General features: G+C 49.3%; 2 protein-coding genes across 2 annotated transcripts; both read left to right on the top strand.

Annotated features, from left to right (window-relative positions):
* The first annotated feature begins 7,728 nt into the window (after window positions 1-7,728).
* On the top strand, window positions 7,729-12,240 carry LOC149271638 (endothelial cell-selective adhesion molecule-like). Its single transcript, XM_089507256.1, has 7 exons — window positions 7,729-7,810; window positions 8,714-8,871; window positions 9,064-9,277; window positions 10,033-10,188; window positions 10,510-10,632; window positions 11,408-11,549; window positions 11,802-12,240. The coding sequence occupies exons 1-7, from the start codon at window positions 7,729-7,731 to the stop codon at window positions 12,238-12,240; spliced, it is 1,314 nt and encodes a 437-aa protein (XP_089363382.1).
* A 7,539-nt stretch (window positions 12,241-19,779) lies between these two features.
* LOC149271637 (V-set and immunoglobulin domain-containing protein 2-like) lies at window positions 19,780-23,908 on the top strand. Its single transcript, XM_089507255.1, has 6 exons — window positions 19,780-19,941; window positions 20,703-20,910; window positions 21,563-21,718; window positions 22,372-22,491; window positions 23,447-23,585; window positions 23,791-23,908. Exons 1-6 carry the CDS (start codon window positions 19,780-19,782, stop codon window positions 23,906-23,908), a joined length of 903 nt encoding a protein of 300 aa, XP_089363381.1.
* Window positions 23,909-25,959: the final 2,051 nt, after the last annotated feature.

Genomic DNA, 25,959 nt, shown 5'->3' with positions numbered 1-25,959 from the left:
CTGGGTACAGTGCTGAATACACTGAGAGCCGACAGATCGACCGGTGAGAGGCCGGGGCTGAGTACTGCGGTTACTCGTCAAAATATCTTTAAAATCTGCTGGTTTTATAAAAAGACATCGTTTGTTACATCGTTTCCCTCGTGCGACGTCCTGATAAATTTCCCCCGCATCGGATCTTTAATCAAACGTATTATTTATATTATTATTATTTATTATTATTATTATTATTATTATTATAATAAATAAACCAAAAACAAACGCCTGTCGATACAGACGCTCCGAGGACATGAGATCTCGGTAACCCAAGATTTTTTATATAATAATTAGGAATAAGGGAAGAGTTTGTGGTTTTTTTTTTTAGATTCACGTGGATTTGGGGGTCGCGGCAGCCGGTTAATAACCCGACAATCGATTCAGGCTCCATATGGACCCAGCTAAGAAAGGGTCTCTAACCCCCCGTAACAAGGTCACCAATAAGATTCTACTGCTAATTCTCAGCTAATGTAATCCTTTCACCTCAAAAGGAGCTCGGCAAGGGCGGGAGGGCACCGCAGCCCCCCGGAGTCCCCGACAGATATGTGGATGAGATTAAGGCTGCGCTCAGCCATCTGACCGCTCGGGGCACCGGAGCACGCGTGTTATAAAAATACACGCACAGACCCAAGATTGGACGTTTTATTGGGCTTATTTTTCTGGGGTCTCTGAGCCCTTTTTTGGTGATGAAATGAGCGCAAATCGTCCCTTTTTTTGCATGGCTGGCAGCTTAATAATTAAGAGGCGGATGATTAGTTCAGAGATCAGCGCAGGGTACAGAACCCCGCATATTAATCACTCGGCTGTCACTTTAGGGGGTGCCCCAGGGCTGCCCCGGTACTCTCCGCGTTTCTGCAGATGGCCTCGGGGACACTCAATAAGATGCATGTGCTGGCGGTGTGCTCGGTGCTGGCGGTGTGCTCGGTGCTGGCGGTGTGCTCGGTGCTGGCGGGGTGCTCGGTGCTGGCGGCGTGCACGGAGCTGGCGGCGTGCACGGAGCTGGCGGCGTGCACGGAGCTGGCGGCGTGCTCGGTGCTGGCGGCGTGCTCGGTGCTGGCGGTGTGCACGGTGCTGGCAGTGTGCTCGATGCTGGCTGATGCTGTGGGGCCGCTGTTTGCGGAGGGAGTTTGCAGTCTGAATTTGTGAGAATGGAGGCGTTTCCGTGGCGGCTGCACAGGGGTCGGGAGCCGGCTGAAGCCCCCTAGTGCTGCTGAACCTCCGTCAGGTGGCAGTTATGAAATTGGGGTCCGAGAGCAGAAGATCTGGGGGGTTTCACAGCTTTCATCAGCGCAATTGTGTTAAAAAGTGAATCCCAACCCGTTTCCATGGCGCACAATCATCTGTTTGCATCAAGAAGCTTCGTTTTCCAACAATGTTGATTCCCCTAAATATTCATTTCTCACGGCGAAGTCTCGCTCTCGGGGAGAGGCTCCAGGAGGGCAGTTTGTGACCCAAACGATGACATAATAGAAGCCCCAGATCCCTAATTAAGTTTTATCTTGTGGTCCGCAGTCCTCTGCCCCACTTGGCCAACGACGAGCTCATTAAGGACAGTCCTGGGTCTGAAGCGTCACTCACACTTATTAACAGTCGCTTAATCAGGAAAAATGTCGCTGAGAGAGGAATTTCACACAATACGGGAATTGTGTCTGTTGGCGTTTAATTTGTTCTCAGATCTTCCTCATTTTGTTTTGCCCCGTTACAAAAGTAACAAACATTTATTAAAAGTAAAAATATTGGCCCAAAACACCTCTTCTTAAAAAATAAAACATAGCATAAAATGCACGATGTCTCAGTGCCTACAGCTCTTACCGCGGGAGGGAGGGAGTGAGTGCAGGCTGCACTGATAATGTAGAGGGAGGGAGGGAGTGTGCGTTAGTGTATGGAGTGTGTGTGTCAGTGTATGGTGTGAGTGTGTGTGTCAGTGTATGGTGTGAGTGTGTGTGTCAGTGTATGGTGTGAGTGTGTGTGTGTCAGTGTATGGTGTGAGTGTGTGTGTCAGTGTATGGTGTTAGTGAGTGTGTGTGTGTGTCAGTGTATGGTGTGAGTGTGAGTGTGTGTGTGTCAGTATATGGTGTGAGTGTGTGTGTGTCAGTGTATGGTGTGAGTGTGTGTGTCAGTGTATGGTGTGAGTGTGTGTGTCAGTGTATGGTGTGAGTGTGTGTGTCAGTGTATGGTGTGAGTGAGTGTGTGTGTCAGTGTATGGTGTGAGTGTGAGTGTGTGTGTCAGTGTATGGTGTGAGTGTGTGTGTCAGTGTATGGTGTTAGTGAGTGTGTGTGTGTGTCAGTGTATGGTGTGAGTGTGAGTGTGTGTGTGTCAGTATATGGTGTGAGTGTGTGTGTGTCAGTGTATGGTGTGAGTGTGTGTGTCAGTGTATGGTGTGAGTGTGTGTGTCAGTGTATGGTGTGAGTGTGTGTGTGTCAGTGTATGGTGTGAGTGTGTGTGTGTCAGTGTATGGTGTTAGTGAGTGTGTGTGTCAGTGTATGGTGTGAGTGTGTGTGTGTCAGTGTATGGTGTGAGTGTGTGTGTGTGTCAGTGTATGGTGTGAGTGTGTGTGTCAGTGTATGGTGTTAGTGAGTGTGTGTGTCAGTGTATGGTGTGAGTGTGAGTGTGTGTGTCAGTGTATGGTGTGAGTGTGTGTGTGTCAGTGTATGGTGTGAGTGTGTGTGTGTCAGTGTATGGTGTGAGTGTGTGTGTCAGTGTATGGTGTTAGTGTGAGTGTGTGTCAGTGTATGGTGTGAGTGTATGGTGTGAGTGTGTGTGTGTCAGTGTATGGTGTGAGTGTGTGTGTCAGTGTATGGTGTGAGTGTGTGTGTCAGTGTATGGTGTTAGTGAGTGTGTGTGTGTCAGTGTATGGTGTGAGTGTCAGTATATGGTGTGAGTGTGTGTCAGTGTATGGTGTGAGTGTGTGTGTCAGTGTATGGTGTGAGTGTGTGTGTGTGTCAGTGTATGGTGTTAGTGAGTGTGTGTGTCAGTGTATGGTGTGAGTGTGAGTGTGTGTGTCAGTGTATGGTGTGAGTGTGTGTCAGTGTATGGTGTGAGTGTGTGTGTGTCAGTGTATGGTGTGAGTGTGTGTGTCAGTGTATGGTGTTAGTGTGAGTGTGTGTCAGTGTATGGTGTGAGTGTGAGTGTGTGTGTCAGTGTATGGTGTGAGTGTGTGTGTGTCAGTGTATGGTGTGAGTGTGAGTGTCAGTGTATGGTGTGAGTGTGTGTGTCAGTGTATGGTGTTAGTGAGTGTGTGTGTGTCAGTGTATGGTGTGAGTGTGTGTGTGTCAGTGTATGGTGTGAGTGTGAGTGTGTGTGTCAGTGTATGGTGTGAGTGTGTGTGTGTCAGTGTATGGTGTGAGTGTGAGTGTGTGTGTGTCAGTATATGGTGTGAGTGTGTGTGTGTCAGTGTATGGTGTGAGTGTGTGTGTGTCAGTGTATGGTGTGAGTGTGTGTGTGTCAGTGTATGGCGTGAGTGTGTGTGTGTCAGTGTATGGTGTGAGTGTGAGTGTGTGTGTGTCAGTGTATGGTGTGAGTGTGTGTGTGTGTCAGTGTATGGTGTGAGTGTGTGTGTCAGTGTATGGTGTGAGTGTGAGTGTGTGTGTCAGTGTATGGTGTGAGTGTGTGTGTCAGTGTATGGTGTGAGTGTGTGTGTCAGTGTATGGTGTTAGTGAGTGTGTGTGTGTCAGTGTATGGTGTGAGTGTCAGTATATGGTGTGAGTGTGTGTCAGTGTATGGTGTGAGTGTGTGTGTCAGTGTATGGTGTTAGTGTGAGTGTGTGTCAGTGTATGGTGTGAGTGTGAGTGTGTGTGTCAGTGTATGGTGTGAGTGTGAGTGTGTGTGTCAGTGTATGGTGTGAGTGTGTGTCAGTGTATGGTGTGAGTGTGTGTGTGTCAGTGTATGGTGTGAGTGTGTGTGTCAGTGTATGGTGTTAGTGTGAGTGTGTGTCAGTGTATGGTGTGAGTGTGAGTGTGTGTGTCAGTGTATGGTGTGAGTGTGTGTGTGTCAGTGTATGGTGTGAGTGTGAGTGTGTGTGTCAGTGTATGGTGTGAGTGTGTGTGTCAGTGTATGGTGTTAGTGAGTGTGTGTGTGTCAGTGTATGGTGTGAGTGTGTGTGTGTGTCAGTGTATGGTGTGAGTGTGAGTGTGTGTGTCAGTGTATGGTGTGAGTGTGTGTGTGTCAGTGTATGGTGTGAGTGTGTGTGTGTCAGTATATGGTGTGAGTGTGTGTGTGTCAGTGTATGGTGTGAGTGTGTGTGTGTCAGTGTATGGTGTGAGTGTGAGTGTGTGTGTGTCAGTGTATGGTGTTAGTGAGTGTGTGTGTGTCAGTGTATGGTGTGAGTGTGAGTGTGTGTGTCAGTGTATGGTGTGAGTGTGAGTGTGTGTGGTGTTAGAGAAGGGGAGATGAAGGAACGCATTCTGTTCATGTTACTCGTTGCTTCCGGAGTTTTAGTGCTGAGCCTCGGGGACGGCGTCAGGGACTTTGCACGTTCCGGGTCGTTGTCCGTGGGTTCGGTGACACCGTGCGCGCCGTGTAGTAGATGAACCCCCCCATACGAGGGCCAGCGATGGGGCCTAAACTGACTGCAACAGAACTCCAACAGCCATTAAATACATGCACTGACCCTATACACGCTAAAATCACGGGTAACCCCAGATCTACTAAGGGGTACAGTGCCGTGTCTCGCACAGATAATAGGGGTACAGTGCCATGTCTCACACAGATAATAGGGGTACAGTGCCGTGTCTCGCACAGATAATAGGGGTACAGTGCCGTGTCTCGCACAGATAATAGGGGTACAGTGCCGTGTCTCGCACAGATAATAGGGGTACAGTGCCGTGTCTCACACAGATAATAGGGGTACAGTGCCGTGTCTCACACAGATAATAGGGGTACAGTGCCGTGTCTCACACAGATAATAGGGGTACAGTGCCATGTCTCACACAGATAATAGGGGTACAGTGCCGTGTCTCGCACAGATAATAGGGGTACAGTGCCGTGTCTCGCACAGATAATAGGGGTACAGTGCCGTGTCTCACACAGATAATAGGGGTACAGTGCCGTGTCTCGCACAGATAATAGGGGTACAGTGCCGTGTCTCGCACAGATAATAGGGGTACAGTGCCGTGTCTCGCACAGATAATAGGGGTACAGTGCCGTGTCTCGCACAGATAATAGGGGTACAGTGCCGTGTCTCACACAGATAATAGGGGTACAGTGCCGTGTCTCACACAGATAATAGGGGTACAGTGCCGTGTCTCACACAGATAATAGGGGTACAGTGCCATGTCTCACACAGATAATAGGGGTACAGTGCCGTGTCTCGCACAGATAATAGGGGTACAGTGCCGTGTCTCGCACAGATAATAGGGGTACAGTGCCGTGTCTCACACAGATAATAGGGGTACAGTGCCGTGTCTCGCACAGATAATAGGGGTACAGTGCCGTGTCTCGCACAGATAATAGGGGTACAGTGCCATGTCTCACACAGATAATAGGGGTACAGTGCCGTGTCTCACACAGATAATAGGGGTACAGTGCCGTGTCTCGCACAGATAATAGGGGTACAGTGCCGTGTCTCACACAGATAATAGGGGTACAGTGCCGTGTCTCGCACAGATAACAGGGGTACAGTGCCGGGTCTCGCACAGATAATAGGGGTACAGTGCCGTGTCTCGCACAGATAACAGGGGTACAGTGCCGGGTCTCGCACAGATAATAGGGGTACAGTGCCGGGTCTCGCACAGATAATAGGGGTACAGTGCCGTGGTCTCTTCAGATCTAGCAGGAAAAGTTAAGACAATGAGCCGGAAAGACAGGAAACGTCTGAAGTTTTTGTCTCATCCTTGGAGTCTTCCAGCCCCCGGCGCTCGTTTACTCCAAGTGCAGAGAGCCAGACCACAACATTAACGCAAGGATTCCGTTTACGGGATACTTTCTGTAATTAACGGGAATTTTCTGTTATCTGTGGATCTGATCGACGCGTCCGACATCTTTCCAAAGTCCGTCCGTCCGTCGGTGAATTCTCCTGGTCGGGGGGGACATGAAGTTACCGGAAGCCATTGTCTGCCTATTTATAACGCTGTAAACGTCGCTGTCTGTTTCGGGGAAGCGCATTGTTCGGCAGACGTTTGAAGGGCCGGGGAGTCCGTATCGGGCGGCAGCAGCGCTTCCTGAGCCGCGGCCGATAAGAATGGAACAGGAAGCCCGACGGCTTCAGGGAACAGCTTCAGAAATGCCTCGTCTTGTGACCTTTAAAGTGAAAGGCGTAGTTTAAAGGACTGGGGGTCCCGGGGGAAAATTAAAAGGACTGGGGGTCCCGGGGCATAATTTAAAGGACTGGGGGTCCCGGGGCGTAATTTAAAGGACTGGGGGTCCCGGGCGTAATTTAAAGGACTGGGGGTCCCGGGGCGTAATTTAAAGGACTGGGGGTCCCGGGCGTAATTTAAAGGACTGGGGGTCCCGGGGTAATTTATAGGACTAGGGGTCCCGGAGCCGGCGGATGCCTGGGATTCAGCAGAGCCCTTCAGGAGTCATTGAATATTTGGGGGGTCAGATATTTAACGGAATTATGTTTCTTTTATCTGCGTTTCTGGTATAGAGGCTCCTCGCGGTGTCACAGCGATCGGTTTCTCCGAGCCGGAGACCGCTGTGTCCTCCGGGCGTATCGGGTGACGGCTGGGTAATGGAGCCAGTAACGCGGACCTGTCGATACGAGGCCATTCTGTGAAAACCATCAATAACACCCATCGTGCTCCTCATTTTATTAATGAGCGCCTGACCTCGATTGCACGGACGCCGTAGAAGCACCGGCTTTATCTGTTCATTTTATCTGGAATTTAGTTGGGGGGGGGATTCGGGACCCGGGGTTTGGTCTCTGGGTTTTTACCCCAATCTCAGGGTCTGGGAGGAGGAGAAGGGCAGATTCTCGGGGTCACACAGTATGTAAATAACCCCGATGTTTACAGATGAGCGATATAAATATCAGAAACCATGGGAGCAGCCATCTAAACTTCCCGTTCTGAGGGTCTGAGCCGTTATTCCTCCCCGTTCGGTGACCCCGTTACATTGCTGTTGCGTTTTTAATGACGTTAAAGGAAAAGCTGTGACTCTTCCTCTTCTAGTTTCCGTGGTTTGGAAAGTGTTGCCCCCCTGCGGAAAGGGTTAATGGGAAAGCGTTTATTTGGGAATCGGTCATAGCCTGACTGGCGTTACGCGCCTCTGGAACTGACAGGGTTAATGGGCACACAGGATCGAGGTTCCTTAAAAGCTTTCTCCTCCGGGCGCCGGGGCGGAATAAGTCAGTTTCCGCTTGAGAGGAGGTTTGGAGCAGAGAGTGCGGACCTGGGGGGGAAACGCTCCGCGCATGTTCTCTTCTCTTACGTCCCAAAATGACAAGCGGCAGAAGATAGGATTTTGCTTCTCTCTTTCTGTGGAACTTTTCACAGTCGTTTTATTTCATGTATTCGATGATAAAACCGATGAACATGGAAAGGGTTAATCGCGGTACTTGAGATTTTTGTACTCTGTAAATTGGACGGATACGGGGAATTTCTTGTGTCCCCCCCCCTGTTATTTGTTCGTTGGAACGAGGGGTTAATATTCCTCCGTCTCCAATAAATCTGTTTAGTGAATCATTGACTTATCGCCATCCGTCCGCAGAACGAACGATAGATTCCGATTCACCCCCGACTGAGCGACCCCCACTGATGCATTGTGCCCCCCTCTGGCACACAAAGGGTCTGACCCTGCGCTGTCTGGCAGCCGCCCGCTGCGTTTCGGGCCCCTCAGGTGACGCCACGGCTTTTATCTCTTTTTCAGCCATAAATCCTCGTCTTGCTGGGTTATTTATTAAGGTGAAGAATGCGCTCGGCCGCTGAAACTGCAGCCTCTCCCGCCCTCTCTGACTGTCATATTTATACGGCCCCCTCCTGTCACGGCGTCTACACGCCTTCAGCACAAGGCCCCCCGACCACGGGCATAATACTGGCCCATACTCATTAAGCTGACCCCCGTATATGAGGTTAACCCCGCGGATATGAGGTTAACCCCCCGTATATGAGGTTAACCCCGCGGATATGAGGTTAACCCTGCGGATATGAGGTTAACCCCGCGGATATGAGGTTAACCCCCCGTATATGAGGTTAACCCCCCGTATATGAGGTTAACCCCGCGGATATGAGGTTAACCCCCCGTATATGAGGTTAACCCCCCTCGTATATGAGGTTAACCCCTCAGATATAAGGTTAACCCCACGGATATGAGGTTAACCCCACGGATATGAGGTTAACCCCACGGATATGAGGTTAACCCCCCGTATATGAGGTTAAACCCCCCCCGTATATGAGGTTAACCCCCCCGTATATGAGGTTAACCCCCCCCGTATATGAGGTTAACCCCGCGGATATGAGGTTAACCCCCCGTATATGAGGTTAACCCCCCGTATATGAGGTTAAACCCCCGCGTATATGAGGTTAACCCCCCTCGTATATGAGGTTAACCCCGCAGATATGAGGTTAACCCCGCGATATGAGGTTAACCCCCCCGTATATGAGGTTAACCCCGCGGATATGAGGTTAACCCCCCCGTATATGAGGTTAACCCCGCGGATATGAGGTTAACCCCGCGTATATTACATGCCGTTGACCGTTTCTATGTAGTTATTTTGTGGCTAACGCGTTCTGCGTCTCACAGGCTTCTCTTGCGCCCGATTGGAAGTCTACGTAGAACAGGCGTCCGTGGTGGTGGTGGAAGGGCAGAGCATCACGATCCCCGTCTCGTACGCCTCCGTCTCTACGCAGAAACCCTACGTCACCTGGTATTTTGAGAGGCCGCCCGATAAAGAGGTCCAGGTGCGTCTGCCAAATCTTGCCGACTTACCTGTCGTTAGTATCTGTTTTAGTGTTCCCTCTGAGGCGAGCGCTCGGCCCCTGGTACAGCGCTGGGCAGGTCACCTCAGAGGGGACACTTATTGCAGCGTCACCCACTTCATTGGATGTAATCTAATTCTGAATCGTTTTCACTATTTTTGATGTTACTTCCAGATTTTGAAGTATTTGGGGGAAGTCACCAGCATCGAGGAGCCGCAGTTCAGGGGCCGCCTCAATTTCGTCTACCCCATGCCGTCGAGGAATATCTCCATCTTAATAACCAAGGCCCAGGAGATGGACTCCGGGCGCTATAAATGCTACGTGGACGTGAGCGATGACAGCAGCTCCGGGGGGAGTAACGTCGGACTCATTAACGTTACCGTGTTAGGTGGGTAAAAGGACACATTAACCCCGATGGCGCCTGTTTAATTGGCACATTTCACTTCCTGTGGCCTTTATTTATTTCTAGGGGTTTTTTCGCTAAGAGGTCAACTGTGACGATGAATGTCAGCTCTTGTGTTCGAAGTGCAGGGGGGGGGAGCTGTCCGGGGCCGGCCCCTCATAACACAGGGTTAATGAGATGAAATGCTGGTAATGAACCCCCCCGCTGCGATACGTGGTGTTCTGCTGCCACCTAGTGGGTAAACTGGGGTACTTGTGCTGTATTTAGAATCCTGACAGAGAGGACCTTCTCCTCCGGGTGACGGATGCAGGATCCTCTCCCCGACACGTTTATTAAAGTCCAATAAATATCTGATAATCTTCATGACGTATAAAAAAGAAAGAGACGTTCCGTGACATTAACCCCCGAGGACCCATATGGCGGATACTCAGAAAGTGGCGCTGACGCCCCAGTCATTACTGGGCACGCGATGTAACGCAGATGCATGCGCGGACCCGAGCTGGGGAGGAACCCTGCGATTCCTGTGAAAATGTTTTTAACTCCTGAAGAGCCAATAACGCATCATTTTCGCAGCTATTGGGGCGTCTCGGGGGCTCATCGCAGAAGCCAGCAATTATTTATGTTTTTCATGCGAAGGATAGTAAAACTTGATCCTTTTTGAAAACAAGGTGAATTCAGTGTTTTCTTTTGCTGTGACTGTCAGAATGAAGGTGACGTGTGTCCTGTCTTATTCCTTTCAGTCCTGCCATCCACGCCGAAGTGTCAGATTCACGGGACTCCTTACATCGGATCTAACGTGACACTTAGCTGTCAATCATCGAGCGGGAAACCCAGTCCCAATTACTCCTGGATACGGTCGGCACCCAGTACCCAGGTGTTTTTTGCCCCGGCTCAGGGTAAGAAACGTGTCAGAGAAAGGGTTAATCTCCCCTATTGGCTATAGAGCTTTGCTTTCTAATCACACCTCAAAGTGCAGGCTTCCATGTCTTGTTGTCCTTATGGCTCTTACAGTCTGATTCAGAGCGCTGTTGTCGCATCTTTAATGTTAACAGAAATGGTGAGAAATTACCCTAAAATTTAAATCAGATGCCAGGTGGGTAAAAAGCCCGTTTGGGATCCAGTGCAGGGAGAGACACCAATGAAAACTCAGGACTGGTCTCACCGAGCGATTGGCAATCGATTTGTTTCATGTTTATTTTTTTCCATTTTTGATCCAGATGCTGTGAAGGGAACCCTGACCCTGACGAACCTCACGTCCCAGATGTCGGGAATCTATGTCTGCACATCCAAGAACATGGCGGGGAGCTCGTCCTGTAACATCACCGTGCATGTCACCTCCTGTGAGTAGCACATTAATCTCCGCTGGGATCCACTTGTACTGAATACATTAATCTCCGCTGGGATCCACTTGTACTGAATACATTAATCTCCACTGGGATCCACTTGTACTGTATACATTAATCTCCACTGGGATCCACTTGTACTGTATACATTAATCTCCACTGGGATCCACTTGTACTGTATACATTAATCTCCGCTGGGATCCACTTGTACTGAATACATTAATCTCCGCTGGGATCCACTTGTACTGAATACATTAATCTCCGCTGGGATCCACTTGTACTGAATACATTAATCTCCGCTGGGATCCACTTGTACTGAATACATTAATCTCCACTGGGATCCACTTGTACTGTATACATTAATCTCCACTGGGATCCACTTGTACTGTATACATTAATCTCCACTGGGATCCACTTGTACTGTATACATTAATCTCCACTGGGATCCACTTGTACTGAATACATTAATCTCCACTGGGATCCACTTGTACTGTATACATTAATCTCCACTGGGATCCACTTGTACTGTATACATTAATCTCCGGTGGGATCCTCGAGATATGTATACATTAATCTCCGGTGGGATCCTCGATTACTGTATACATTAATCTCCGGTGGGATCCTCGATTACTGTATACATTGATCTCCGGTGGGATCCTCGATTACTGTATACATTAATCTCCGGTGGGATCCTCGATTACTGTATACATTAATCTCCAGTGGGATCCTCGAGAACTGTATATACTAACCTGAAATCTATTTTTTTTTCCAGATTCCAAAACGGCTGTGATTGTAGGAGCCGTTATAGGATCCATTGCTGGAATCTGCTGTTTGGTGATCTTGGTGGTCGGGTTAATCTATTGCTACAGAAGAAGGAAAATGGAATTACAGGAGGAGGTGGAGAACGAGATCAAGTGAGTGACGTCACATACTCAGGATCCCATCGCCTAAACAAAACATTCTTATAAACGTGTGACCAATTCCCCTCCATTCTGATTGGCTGGTAATTTGCAGCCAGTCTGCTTCATCTGATACATATCGGGGGTGTCTTCCCCTGTATGACATGGTCTGGGCCCCCTCTAACTAAATGGTGCTAATTTATGTGAATATAATGTTTGTTTTTTATGATGATCTGACCTTTTCCTGTGTTTTCGGTCTTTTTGCAGAGAGGACTCGCAGGCCCCGAGACCAACGACCTGGGCAAAGGGTAACGACATGGACTTCAAAAACGGCACATTGTCATCAGTAAACACAACCAGAGACCACAAGGCTTACAATTCAAAGTCCCCGTCAGACAGCGCGTCGGTTATCACAGCGGCCGGCAGCAATGTCGGCTTTAAACCAAATGAGAGAGCCCAGGTCACGACGCCAACTCCCAGCATGTCCAGCCAGTCCTTACCCTCGTACATGGCCCCAGCGAATGGGAGTTATTACAACAATGCAGCGGCTCCCAGGGACACCGTCCACAGGCCAAACGGACACCCCCCGCCAGTGCCGAGAAAAGAACCGGCAATGGTGTCTGGAGTCACCCCTTCCAACCTGGTCAGAATGGGCGCTGTGCCCGTCATGGTCCCGGCTCAAAGCCAAGCGGGGTCTCTTGTGTGACCGCAAACTGCCCTTTCTGCCCCAAAAGAAAATGTTTACAAAACTTCTCAGCCAATAACTGTTTAAAACACGTCGGCAACAACACATTCATCAGCCGCATGCGCTGCCGGGTGATCGCTAAGAAGAAGATGGCCTCGGATGCGTTCAAGGGAATGACTTGTTGCCTCGGTGATAATTCCGGGATGTGTTGGACCCTCTTTGCAGTCAGCAAATCAAATTCATTGTTTCACGACCTCGGGGTCTCCCGGCCACTTCCAGCTCCGCTGACCACCCGTTCCCTGCAGACCTTCTCCGGGTTTCTCACTCTCCGGGTTTATTGTGGGAGATGCCTTCGACGCGGCTTAACGGGAAACGCGGCGGGAAGCGGTATTAACGGGGCGGGAGCCGGTATTAACGGGGCGGGAGCCGGTATTAACAGGGGGTCGGGATGCTTCATGTTGCTGGCGCAGTAACGAGGAGGAAGTCCTTGGAAACGCGTCTGTCTTCTGGCCGGGTCACCGCGTTACGGGGAGATTTCCCCATTTATTGACTGTTTGCATCAAAAAAAATTACCAAACGCTGGAGAATTAAAAGCGAAAACGGATCTCCTTCCCACCCTCATTACCCGATCCCTGGACGCGCGTCTTATAACGTTTAGGGGCTGTGGAAACCGGCGGTGAAAAGCTCAAGGGATACAAAGGGGAGAATTTTATGTATTTTACAGAACAAAATGGGGTGAAATAAGTGATAAAATAAACGTTGCGAGGAGAAACGAACATTAACCAGAAATACATTTAAATACATTTCTGATAAAAAATACGCAGCCGGGGCTGGCCCTTCATCATGTATAAGTGCAACTGGGGGCTGCGATGCCCCAGGGGTCTCATTGGGTGTCTGTGCAGAGTGTCACGTCTGTCAATCTGAACTAAAGCGCCCCCTGCTGTTTGTGTCCTAACACACATGCTCGTTACATGTTTTATATCGCACGCGTGTTTTATGTCCTGGGAGTTCGTTACATGTTTTATATCGCACACGTGTTTTATGTCCTGGGAGTTCGTTACATGTTTTATATCGCACGCGTGTTTTATGCCCTGGGAGCTCGTTACGTGTTTTATATCACACGTGTGTTTCATGCCCTGGGAGCTCGTTACATGTTTTATATCACACACATGTTTTATGTCCTGGGAGCTCGTTACATGTTTTATATCACACACATGTTTTATGCCCTGGGAGCTCGTTACATGTTTTATATCACACACATGTTTTATGTCCTGGGAGCTCGTTACATGTTTTATATCACACACATGTTTTATGTCCTGGGAGCTCGTTACATGTTTTATATCACACACATGTTTTATGCCCTGGGAGCTCGTTACATGTTTTATATCACACACATGTTTTATGTCCTGGGAGCTCGTTACATGTTTTATATCACACACATGTTTTATGTCCTGGGAGCTCGTTACATGTTTTATATCACACGTATGTTTTATGCCCTGGGAGCTCGTTACATGTTTTATATCACGCGTGTCTGAGATCCGGGTGTCATATTATTTATTCTTCCGGTAACGTCATGTTACACGCATCGCATGGACCCGACGTGTTATTCACAATTCATTCCGCTCTTAGCTTTATCGACGTAGCTTTAAAGATGGCGCTCGCGTGTTACTGTGTATGGCGCCCGCTGCAGCAGGAGCGCAGTATCAAGCACACGGGGATTGCAGAAACCCATCGATTGTATGGACTGCGGACTCGGGGTTATTTTTTTATAAATGTTATGCATTTTCTGTGCCTCGGGATGTTGTGATTATAAACGTTTCCGTTAAAATGTTTCATCTAAAAAATGTTCAATTCTATGTATGTTAAGACTCAAAATACCGTATATTAAAGGAAAACGAGAGCCAAATAATGTTACAAATATCTGCCATTTCTGGCTCCTTTGCGAGTTTGAAAAGCAGGCCGGGGGCAGTTATAATCGCGTCGGGGGCAGTTATAATCGCGTCGGGGGCAGTTATATCGCATCGGGGGCAGTTATATCGCGTTGGGGGCAGTTTGGACGCGTTGGGGGCAGTTTGGACGCGTCGGGGGCAGTTTGGACGAGCGACCGGATTCATTTGCGTAAATATGACAGATCGTATGTTTTCAGGGCCCAGGCCGGCCATAGGCAGCCGCACTCCCCCCCCCTCGCCATATTTACCGCGCAGCTCCGCTAATGAATATTCTTTCCAGCCCCGCGGAACGTCCAAAAACCTCAGAAAAAATTATTTCATTGTGTAAAATTTGGCTTTTTCAGGGGATGCTTTATTGTCATGTGACAGAAAGGCAGCCTCTGATAGGTCGTTGCCGTACTAACAGGAAACACTTAACGTTTGTGTGATTTGTAAGTAAGAATAAAATATGTTATTTGCTGAACGCAGTAGAGGGAAATGACCGTTTTGATCAGATTTTTTAACTCCCTGTTTCAGCTGCATACACTGCGATAAACATGTCATATTCACCAATATGCTTTTTTTTGCAATAAAACGCTTTCAATTTGTTGAAATTATGCCGTAAAGGTCGTTATCGCGGCCGGGGCGCTTCATTCGCCTCTCCGCGCCTCAACGTGACTAGCGGCTCATGCGCGACAAACATCTCGGCGCAAGCAGAAAAACTATTTATTTCTGAGAAAACTTATATAAACGCTGCGAGGATGAGAGAAATGGAAATAAAAATCATTGCAAATAATCCGGTGTCATTTCTCGTATTTTTGGTTCATTTTAACAATCGTTCATTTTATCCACTGGATAAATTATATTTTCTGTTTTGTAAATGGGCTAAAAAACGATTGATTCTGACCTGGTTGTGTTAAAGGGAACCTCGAGTCCCGCACCAGTTCTAAAACTAGATACAAAGATTTAAGAACAGGTGGCCAATCAAAAAAAAAGGTCAGGTGCATCGTGGGAAATTCTAAGCACAGCAGACGGGGAACGACGCTACAAACCGAATAAAGCGGCAGAAAGTTCTCTTCACTCACATCATTTATCATCGTTTTTATCACTTTTATTATACAAATAATAATAATTATTGTCATTATTTTCCTTATTATTATACAAATTATTATTATATAAATTTTTATTATACAAATTATTATTATTATTATTATACAAATTATTATTATTATTATTATTATTATTATTATACAAATTATTATCATTATTATATACATTTTTATTATACAAATTATTATTATTATGATTCAGAACAAATAGCGAAAACGGGATTTGCTGAATATTTCTCCCAAAGGGTAAAATGACGTTTATTCACGTTTCTGCCCATCCTCCGCTCCCCAGCAGGGGGCGATAGCGCTTTGATTCGCTGAGCTGCCCCGAGACTCATAAATATTAACCCCTTCATGGTCCATCACGAAGATTCTACGCAGCGACAGCCAAATGGCTGTCATTTATTTTTTTGAGAGTGTGAGGTCTTCATTCAATAAACCGAGTGAAGACGAGCGCTGCGGTGATCCAGGCCGCTCTCTGTATAGAGACACTATGGGGCCGCTCTCTGTATAGTGACACTATGGGGCCGCTCTCTGTATAGTGACACTATGGGGCCGCTCTCTGTATAGTGACACTATGGGGCCGCTCTCTGTATAGTGACACTATGGGGCCGCTCTCTGTATAGTGACACTATGGGGCCGCTCTCTGTATAGTGACACTATGGGGCCGCTCTCTGTATAGTGACACTATGGGGCCGCTCTCTGTATAGTGACACTATGGGGCCGCTCTCTGTATAGAGACACTACCCCCGGCTGTATCCCGGGGGGAATTATTGTTAGGGAGCCCCCTTTGTTGGAAAATGGATTGAGGCCCCTGAGATTTACTGGTCGGGTCCCAAAGACGTAACCCTTTCAGTGCCTTGAAGGGCTTAATCCCCCTCCGGCCCTCAGTGTGTTAATTAATTGCCCCAGCAAAGAGCGAGGGGGTGGGAGAGGAGGAGGGACGCGTGGGATCCCGTCTGGTGGGAGAGAAATCCAGGCTCCGAAATATCACAAGTGAGAGGCACACGTTGTCATGGCAACTCCAGGTTAACCCTTAGCATTCGATGGCTTTCAAAGAGTTAATCCTCACTATAACTAAACGCGTCGGCTGTAAAAACGATGATTTCTTATTTCTCCTATTTTAAGGAAGTGCCATAAGGTTAGATTGTAAGCTCACGGGCCGAGTCCTCGCCTCCTGCTGTATCTCTTTGTGTACATATTTAACTTGTACAGCGCCACGGACTCTGTCAGCGCTTAATAAACAAACATCCTAAGAAGTATAAAAGAGGAAATGTTTGAATAAATGAGCAGGGAAGGAATCGCAGGCCAGCTCTATGTGTTTCCTCATCACGCTTTCAAGTTTAGGCGACCGATGTTATGGGCAATGTGAGCTCCCCGGGGAGGAAAAAGGAGAGCCCCAAATAACTGGGATTTCAGAATGAGGTGTGTGTCACAGAAGATTGAAGATTAAGGGCCACAAATAAACCCCGGGGCCCATATTCATTGTAAAAGGTGCTGGATAGAGCTCTAATAACTACCCTTCAATCAGCTCCAGGGGCAATAAACAGGAGCGCGATGCGCGGAGAAATTGAAGGGTTAAACTGAAGTTCCCCTGATTTTGTGGCGTGGACGGGTCGGCGGCTCCGGGTGATACTACCCGATACTCATAGTCAGTGTTTGCTCCGCATTATCAGGTGTCGGACTCGCCCTTTCTATCAGCTCCTATTGGGTTAATTATTAATCAGAAAAAATATCAGATAGAAATGACCTCCGCCACTGGAACCGCCGCACGGCCGCCGCCGCTCCGCCTCATTACTCTTTGAAAGGGCAGTTTTTTGGGTGATCAGCATACCTGCCAAGTGTCCTTGTTTCCCCTCTCTCTCCTCTCACTACTGAGATTCAATGGAAGGATTTTATTACTTTACTGAGAGGGGGGTAGATAAGAGGAGCAGCCTCCCAGCAGAGGTGGTAGAGGGTAATACAGTGAGGGGATTAAACATGCATAGGATAGACATACGGCTCCTGAATCTACGACAAGACCAACGACTGATTAAGGTTCAAGGGTTTACTGCAGGAAGAACGGGCGAGTAGACGGGGGCCACCAGGGGCCGATCTGCCGGCTGGTTCTGTGTCTCTGCATTCAGATCTGGGGTTCAAATAAACGCGGGGTTCTTATTATTTGGGGGCCGGTTTCCTGCACCCTTTACTGACCGGTTTGGGCTGGCGGGTGACGGCTTCCCCTTATCAGTGAGTCAGAGCTCTTTGTAGTCGATAACATGCGCGGCGTTCACTCCACTCTCCAGCTCCAGCGAACATGACACAGAAGTCTCTGCTTCCCCTCCTGATCTGCCTCACTTCATGGAGCGGTAAGGAGCCGGCGACCCCCGACGCATTCTCCGGCACATTCCCCGATGCATTCCCCAACGCGTTCCCCGGTATAGCCCCCGACGCATTCCCCAACACATTCCCCGGCGCGTTCCCCCGGTGCATTCTCCGGCGCATTCCCCGGGGCCCCTGATGCTTGCAGCGGGGGCCGCTGGGGCCGGTCAGGCTTTAGCTTCTCTTCGTCGGCTACATTCCTGCGATGTGTTTTAAATTCATCAGCCAGTAAGAGCCGCCCTGCAGAGACTATATTCGGAATATCTATAGATTGTAAGCTCCTGTGCGCCGGGCCCTCCTCACCTGTTGTCTCTGTTATGTTATATACTATTTGTTATGTCCTCTCCACCCATTGTACAGCGCTACGGAATATGACGGCGCTATATAAATAATAATAATATCTGAGAGGTGGCTCTATCGGTCGCTATTAGAGTGTAAGCTCTCTGGATCATCTGTCTGATAACTCCTCGGGGTAATAAAGTTTCACCCTCATATGTTTGGGAGGCGCTGACACAGAGTGCGTTTAACAGACCAATCGACTCTGTCTCTGGGTATCTGCGGCCCTCGAGGACTGACGTTGGACAGCCTCGGTGGGGCAGTCAGGAGAGAGTCACCCCTCCCCCGGCCTCATCACTAAATAAATACCCCGAGCCTCGTACGGCCCGGCGCTGATCGCTGAATATTATTGGCCGATCCTCGCTTATTTTACACAAAACTAAATCTCAAAAATAAAAGAACCAAATATCAAGAAAAACTAAATTCCCAAAACGCGAATTTTCCGGATCTCGGGGAGCTGTGATTGCAGATTAACCCTTCGCTGGTCATTAATCCCAACGATTTGGTTTGGATTTCTCTTTAATAATCAGTAAAAAAAAAGCTATTTTTCCGAGATCGTTTTGCGAAGCTGCAGATTTTTTGACGTTTCTCTCATTCTTGCTGCGGGGTTATAATCCAGCATCGCACTCCCGACACTAAATGCCCCAATCACAGGTTAATAGCGGGCAGGCAAAGGGTTACTGGGGCAGGCGTATCGCTTTGCCTGCCCGCTATTAACCTGTGATTGGGGCGCTGGGGGTTTTGACACAATGTACCCCCCGGGAGGCCGATTCCGATGCATTTTTTGTTTATTTTTTGCCATATTTGTTTTTTATCAACAAATTCAATGTTCTGACCTTTTGGCGGTGCTTGCAGTAGTGATGGCGGTGCTTGCTGTGCTTGCAGTAGTGATGGCGGTTCTTGCGGTGCTTGCGGCAGTGATGGCGGAGCTTGCGGCAGTGATGGCGGTGCTTGCGGCAGTGATGGCGGTGCTTGCTGTGCTTGCAGTAGTGATGGCGGTTCTTGCGGTGCTTGCGGCAGTGATGGCGGAGCTTGCGGCAGTGATGGCGGTGCTTGCGGCAGTGATGGCGGTGCTTGCGGTAGTGATGGCGGTGCTTGCTGTGCTTGCAGTAGTGATGGCGGTTCTTGCGGTGCTTGCGGCAGTGATGGCGGAGCTTGTGGCAGTGATGGCGGTGCTTGCGGTAGTGATGGCGGTGCTTGCGGTAGTGATGGCGGTGCTTGCTGTGCTTGCAGTAGTGATGGCGGTTCTTGCGGTGCTTGCGGCAGTGAAGGCGGTGCTTGCGGCAGTGATGGCGGTGCTTGCGGCAGTGATGGCGGAGCTTGCGGCAGTGATGGCGGAGCTTGCGGCAGTGATGGCGGTGCTTGCGGCAGTGATGGCGGAGCTTGCGGCAGTGATGGCGGAGCTTGCGGCAGTGATGGCGGTGCTTGCGGCAGTGATGGCGGTGCTTGCGGCAGTGATGGCGGAGCTTGCGGCAGTGATGGCGGAGCTTGCGGCAGTGATGGCGGTGCTTGCGGCAGTGATGGCGGAGCTTGCGGCAGTGATGGCGGTGCTTGCGGCAGTGATGGCGGTGCTTGCGGCAGTGATGGCGGAGCTTGCGGCAGTGATGGCGGAGCTTGCGGCAGTGATGGCGGTGCTTGCGGCAGTGATGGCAGTTCTGGGATTTACCGTTCGATTTGTTTGTCTCTTGGGGTCCCTCCTCGTTTTCAGAGATTCTTTCAAAACCACAAATTATAGAAAACTAGTTCAGAAGTTTGTATGAATCTGATTGCAGAAATCTATTACCCCCAAATACCCCCAAATAACCCCCCCCGTCTCATTTTCAGGCATGGCCGGTGCGGTGGATGTCACCATTCCGGAGAAGGCGGTGGTGGGTAAGGTGGGCTCCAGCCTCGTCCTGCCCTGCACCTACAGCACCTCTGTTGGCTCAGATTTTGTTCTCGAGTGGAAGTTTGCCCCGGGGAACACCCCGCCATCCAACGGGCGCCAGGTAGGGGCATCTTTCGCATTTCCTAAATCCTAACAAATTAACCCTTACTGTGCCTTCCAGAATGAGCTGATTCGTCATCCGATGGTTAATATCATATCGCAACCTGCGTAATATAACACTGGGGGGGGGGGATAAAGGACGGGAGGGAATTTATGTCAAAGGAGGAGAAAAATTACCACAAGAGACCGGAATCCAACACTAGAGGATCAGAGACTGAGATGGAACAGAAGGACGTTTTACTGAGAGGGTGGTAGATCAGTGGAACAGCCTCCCAGCAGAGGTGGTAGAGGGTAATACAGTGAGGGGTATTAAACACGCATGGGATAGACAGACGGCTCCTGAATCTAAGACGAGACCAACGACTGATTAAGGTTTGAGTCTTTACAGCAGGAGAAGCGGGGACTAGACGGGGGCCACTGGGGGCTGATCTGCCGGCGGGTTCTGGGTTTCTAAATATGGGCCAGAACGGCATCTTGTGAAGATGTGAAGCCAGCAGTATGGGGCAGTAAGGAGCAGTATGGGGCAGTAATGGTCAGTATGGGGCAGTAAGGGGCAGTAATGAGCATTAAGGGGCAGTATGGGGCAGTATGGGGCAGTAAGGGGCAGTATGGGGCAGTAAGGGGCAGTATGGAGCAGTATGGGGCAGTAAGGGGCAGTACGGGGCAGTATGTCAGAGCAACAAATACATTTTAAAAAGCAAGCTGTACGTTATTAGCCATTATTGTGATTTTCCCCCCGTTTCATTTCTCCGTTGTTTGCAGATTTATTATTATTCTAACGGGGTGTCGTATAAACCGGGGCCCCAGGCCGACCGGCTCCGCGTTCTCCAGGATCCCCCGACCGCCGGAGTGGCATCAATATCCCTGTCTGATATCCGTCCGTCCGATAACGGCTCCTACGCGTGCGAAGTCAATAATCCCCCCGACTTCTCCGGCACCGGCTCCGGGATCCTTCTGCTCACAGTGCTGGGTGAGAAAACGCTACGTGCCCCTTCTAATACCCCTTCCTCCTGCCCCTGATACCCCATATAATTACCCCTCCCTCGGTGGCAGTAATCTGTGCACATCCGGGGAATTCATGTATTTTACTAATATCTTCAGAAACCCAAAAAACTATATTTCCAGAATCCAGATAAATTTCTGTGCTTCCCACCTTCCTGATATCTCCTTATAGCCACTAATCTACACCCTGTCCCCCCGAACCTACCCCCTGTCCCCTAGAACCTACCCCCTGTCCCCCCAAACCTACCCCCTGTCCCCTCGAACCTACCCCCTGTCCCTTAGAACCTACCCCCTGTCCCCCCGAACCTACCCCCTGTCCCCCCGAACCTACCCCCTGTCCCTTTGAACCTACCCCCTGTCCCCTCGAACCTACCCCCTGTCCCCCCGAACCTACCCCCTGTCCCCCCGAACCTACCCCCTGTCCCTTTGAACCTACCCCCTGTCCCCTCGAACCTACCCCCTGTCCCCCCGAACCTACCCCCTGTTCCCCCGAACCTACCCCCTGTCCCCCCGAACCTACCCCCTGTCCCTTTGAACCTACCCCCTGTCCCCTCGTACCTGCCCCATTCTCTCTCTGCTCTCTGTAATGTGTTTTCGAGACCCATTTATTTTGCCCGCAGCTCCCCCGTCGTCCGCCAGCTGCCAGAAGAACGGGAACCCCACCACGGGGACCGATTTAACCCTTCAGTGCAGCTCCTCGGGAGGAAACCCAACTCCCATCTTCTCCTGGACCTTCATGGGATCCAAAACGCCACTGCTCCCCGGCATGATGGAGAGTGAGTGGGGTAAAGGGGCAAATAAAGGGGGCTGTAAATAACTCAGTTATGGCTTTTCACAGGAGTACTAAGTATTGCCTCCCATAACTAACACATCCCCATACTATAACCCACGCTACTCCCGGCTCCTCCTCTCCCATCACCCCTCTCTTCCCTCCTCCCGGGTGCCACTCCTGACACACACCACACCCTAACACTCACACACCCTAACACTCACGCACCATACCCAACACTCACACACCCTAACACTCACACACCCTAACACTCACACACCCTAACACTCACGCACCATACCCAACACTCACACACCCTAACACTCACACACCCTAACACTCACGCACCATACCCAACACTCACACACCCTAACACTCACACACCCTAACACTCACGCACCATACCCAACACTCACATACCCTAACACTCACACACCCTAACACTCACGCACCATACCCAACACTCACACACTCGCACACCCCCTAACACTAGCGCACCCCCTAACACTTGCGCACCATACCCAACACTCACGCACCCCCTAACACTCGCGCACCCCCTAACACTCACGCACAGTCATGCTAACACCAAATCCAGATACTCGTCCTCGCAGGAAGCCATCTGTTTTTGTGTCATTTCTCATCTGCTTTTTCTGTCTTTAGATCAGAGGACGGGCTCTCTGCTCCTCACCAACCTGTCGCAGGCGCTGTCCGGCAGCTACCGGTGCACGGCCTCCAATGAACTGGGCCAGGCGACATGTGATATAAGCATATCGGTAACGAGTATGTTTCCCCTTCAAACTTTGCTTTTCCAAGAGCTCGGACTGTTTGCCGGGTATGAGGGTCACACAGGGCTTTATTAATTAAACGGGGTAAATAAACCCATTATCCTTCTTATAAATGCCCCGACCACGCCTCTAACCACAATCCAGGTTAAGATTGGGTTTAAATCGGAGCATTTTGGTTAAACGCGTAGTAAGCGACGGATCCCTTTTTTCTTGGCATGACTGACGATGCGAAATGTTTTCAGTACAAGAAATCGATGACATCATCCCTGAATTGTTGGCAAATAAATTAAAAGAATCTGACAACTTCTAATGCAAATAATTCTACGTTCTGAGGAATAATGCGATCCGTCGCTCAGAACGTCCAATAAAAACAAGGTGTTTGGAGGCTGTCAGTCAGGACGTCTCAGTCATTCACACCGCGCTCGGTGAACGGAGGCAGCGGGTTGAACGCACTGAACGCCTCCGTGTCAAATTCACTGCAAACCCGCAATTTAATGACATCTTTTTCTCTCGTTAATTCGGGGAGGAATCACAGCTTTCTCGGCACATTCAGGATTTACACGGACATATTTATACCCCAATGTTTCAGAATTGTGGATATTTGGGGGGGTGTAAGCGTGGGGGGTAATGGGGCAATAAAATAACTGGATGGGGTAACATGCAGGGCCCCGATGCCTCCTGTATGTGGGGCATCAATGATTTTTTTGCGGGGAGTATCTTTTTAAATGAATGCCCCTCGTTAAAGATGTCACCCGCTGAGCGCCCCCTGGGGTGTTGTGGGGTCAGCTTTCTGGGGGGGGTGTTTATTAGCCGTGCCGACAGACATGAAGCAGCGATAATGTCCCGGGGGCCGCGCAGGTATAACACACTTATTATAAATCCTTGTATAAGGGGCATTAAAGAACAAATGTCTGGGGCATTAACCCCTGCTGCGTCTGTTTGCTTTGCAGGCGGTGTGGATGCAGGCGCAGTCGCCGGGGCCGTGGTGGGCGTCCTCTTGGCGCTGCTTCTCATCGGAATCGCCATTTATTTTCTGTATTACAGGAGGAGGAAGGTCCCCAACGCCGATTACCCCGGAAATGACATAAGGTCGGTGGGAAGTTTTTTTAGGGTATCAGGGCAGTTAGCTGGATTTACGAGGCGCGGAGCCGGGTTGTGGCCCCTGGCATGCGCCGCACTCAGCGGCGACGCTAGATGATCAGCGAGAGATTGTAACAGCAGCTCGCCATAAATTCGCAATAAATGTCTGAAACGTACAAAGTGTGACTAAAAGGAAAGTTTCTTCCCCCGACAGAGAGGACGCGACGTCTCCGCGGCTGACCGGTGACCAGAGCGGAGCGAGCGGAGCGAGCGGGACGGACTCCTCCGCTCCGCACGCAGCTCGGGAGAGACGCGAGAACGCCGTGATATAACCGTCCTAAAAACCTATTATTTAAATACTTTTTATATCAATGTTCACGTTATGTTTATGAATCAGAAGTGAAGGTTTTTACATTAATCTCGTTCCTTTTATAGAATGTTTACCATTTTGTGGTTTTTTTATGTAGTAAAACTGCACGTTCAGCACATTTCTTTTGTTATGATATTCTAAAGATGCCGAATAAAGGCTGGTTTGTGATTAGATGCAGTTTTTGGAGCTTTTTATCTTCTTGTGAAGTTGGGGATCTCACAGAACTGTAGATTAGGGCCATGTCCCCTAAATAATCTGTGGTGGGACACGATGACCAGGGATTATACCCAATTCTGCGAGCCGCTAAGCGCCTGTCGAACCCGACGCGTCATTCACAAACTTAGTATCTCTACAGATCTAAAACCTGGATGTTCCGGGTCTCCTGCCGGGTCCTTAGTGCCCAACTACTCACGCTTCTACCCACCTGCCCCAAACTGCCCCCATAGCGAGGAAGGGTTCCAGGGAGGCCCGGGGTGATGTAAGAAATATGGAATTAAGGAATCTTATAAATAATAAACTGGGACTGTTTCTGGATTTTTTATTTTTTTTTCTTACATTACAGAAAATTTTAATTTCTAAAACAGGAAAAAGTGACAATCAGAGAATTCACATTGCAGAAAATAATCCCCGGACCGTTATTGCAGAAGAGCCAAATGCAAACCTCTAAATCAAGAATTTAATGAAAACTCATATAAAACATGCAAACATCACAAAGCTAATTCGCGGAGGAAGCAGCGGAAAGCGAATGAATGAAATCACAACAAATTAAAAGAAAATAATCATGGTGAGCAGGAAGATCACCGCACGCAATGAGGCATTTTCATAGAACAGCACGGAGTCTTCCAGGGGCCGTGGGGGGCTCTATCCTCGGGGCAAACGAGGCACAGCGATCGGGGTTCAACTTGCTGCAAAGGTGATGCTGACCTGGGCACCGTCTGCTTCATCAGAATACAGCCTGAAATACGAAAACTGGAGATGATCATCGAGCGCCGCCAACGGGAATAAACCGTAACTGGAATGCGGGGCATTACACATTGTATTTACTGGACGTTAACCCTTTAATGTACGATATAACCTGACCGCACAGCACATATTACGATATACCGAAGCGCCACGGGGGTCTGATCCGTCTGCTGTCATCACTGAATGTATTTACTCAAAATGTTAAATCTTTGAGTAATTCGTGCAATGAGTTTTATTACTTAAAGTGGATCCTGATGGGTCACAAACCCAGAGGAGGAACTGAAAGGAACCGAAAATATTGCATATCATTCATAATCAATGTATTACTGCGGGTGATGTCACCGGGCACCATATGTAGCGTTTCCTGTGCCAATGACTATGTAAGGTAACATTGTAACAGCGCGGACCAGCTGGCAGCGTTACATGGCATGTCGCTGACATAGGCCGTGGACGGTTGCACCATTGTGGACCAGACCGTGCTGAAGACTGCGCCGCATGGCAGGGTAATGGACTGGACCATGTGCCATCTTTACAGACAGCCTTGTGACATAGTTGGGGTTCATGCCATGTCCCCATTTTATGGACTGTACTAAGTGACACTGTTGAGGACCTTGCCATCTGCCAGTTTTATGGACCGTACCATGCATGACACCTAAAAGCACGCGCTGATGGCGCTATTCCCCGCTTCCCAGATGTCGAAATGTTCCGGCTATAATTAGACTCCTCATTACACATCCCATTAAATGTTCAGGTTGTCAATTAAAATGATTTCTTTCCTCTAAAGGTTAAAACCGCAAAGACTTGCCCCAGATTTGTGCAGTCTTCGTATGGCTGGTAATTATCACTGAAACCTCACTTTCCCTGGGGGTCAGGGATAATATTTCCAGATTTAGGTTGCCTCTTAGCAACAGCGATTAATTGTCTGTTTCTAGGCAGGAACGATACCCCAGGCCTGGATCCTTTACACGGCGGAGCGGACTATCCGAATATCCCGATTTATATCACGACGTTCACGTAAAAAAACATCCCTCTAAAGAGAAACTACCACCA

This window comes from Sceloporus occidentalis, unplaced genomic scaffold (assembly GCF_023333645.1).
Source record: "Sceloporus occidentalis isolate IW3139 unplaced genomic scaffold, rSceOcc1.0.p SCAF_481, whole genome shotgun sequence".
NCBI classification, from domain to species: Eukaryota; Metazoa; Chordata; class Lepidosauria; order Squamata; family Phrynosomatidae; genus Sceloporus; species Sceloporus occidentalis.
This window is presented reverse-complemented; position numbering and strand designations above follow the sequence as displayed.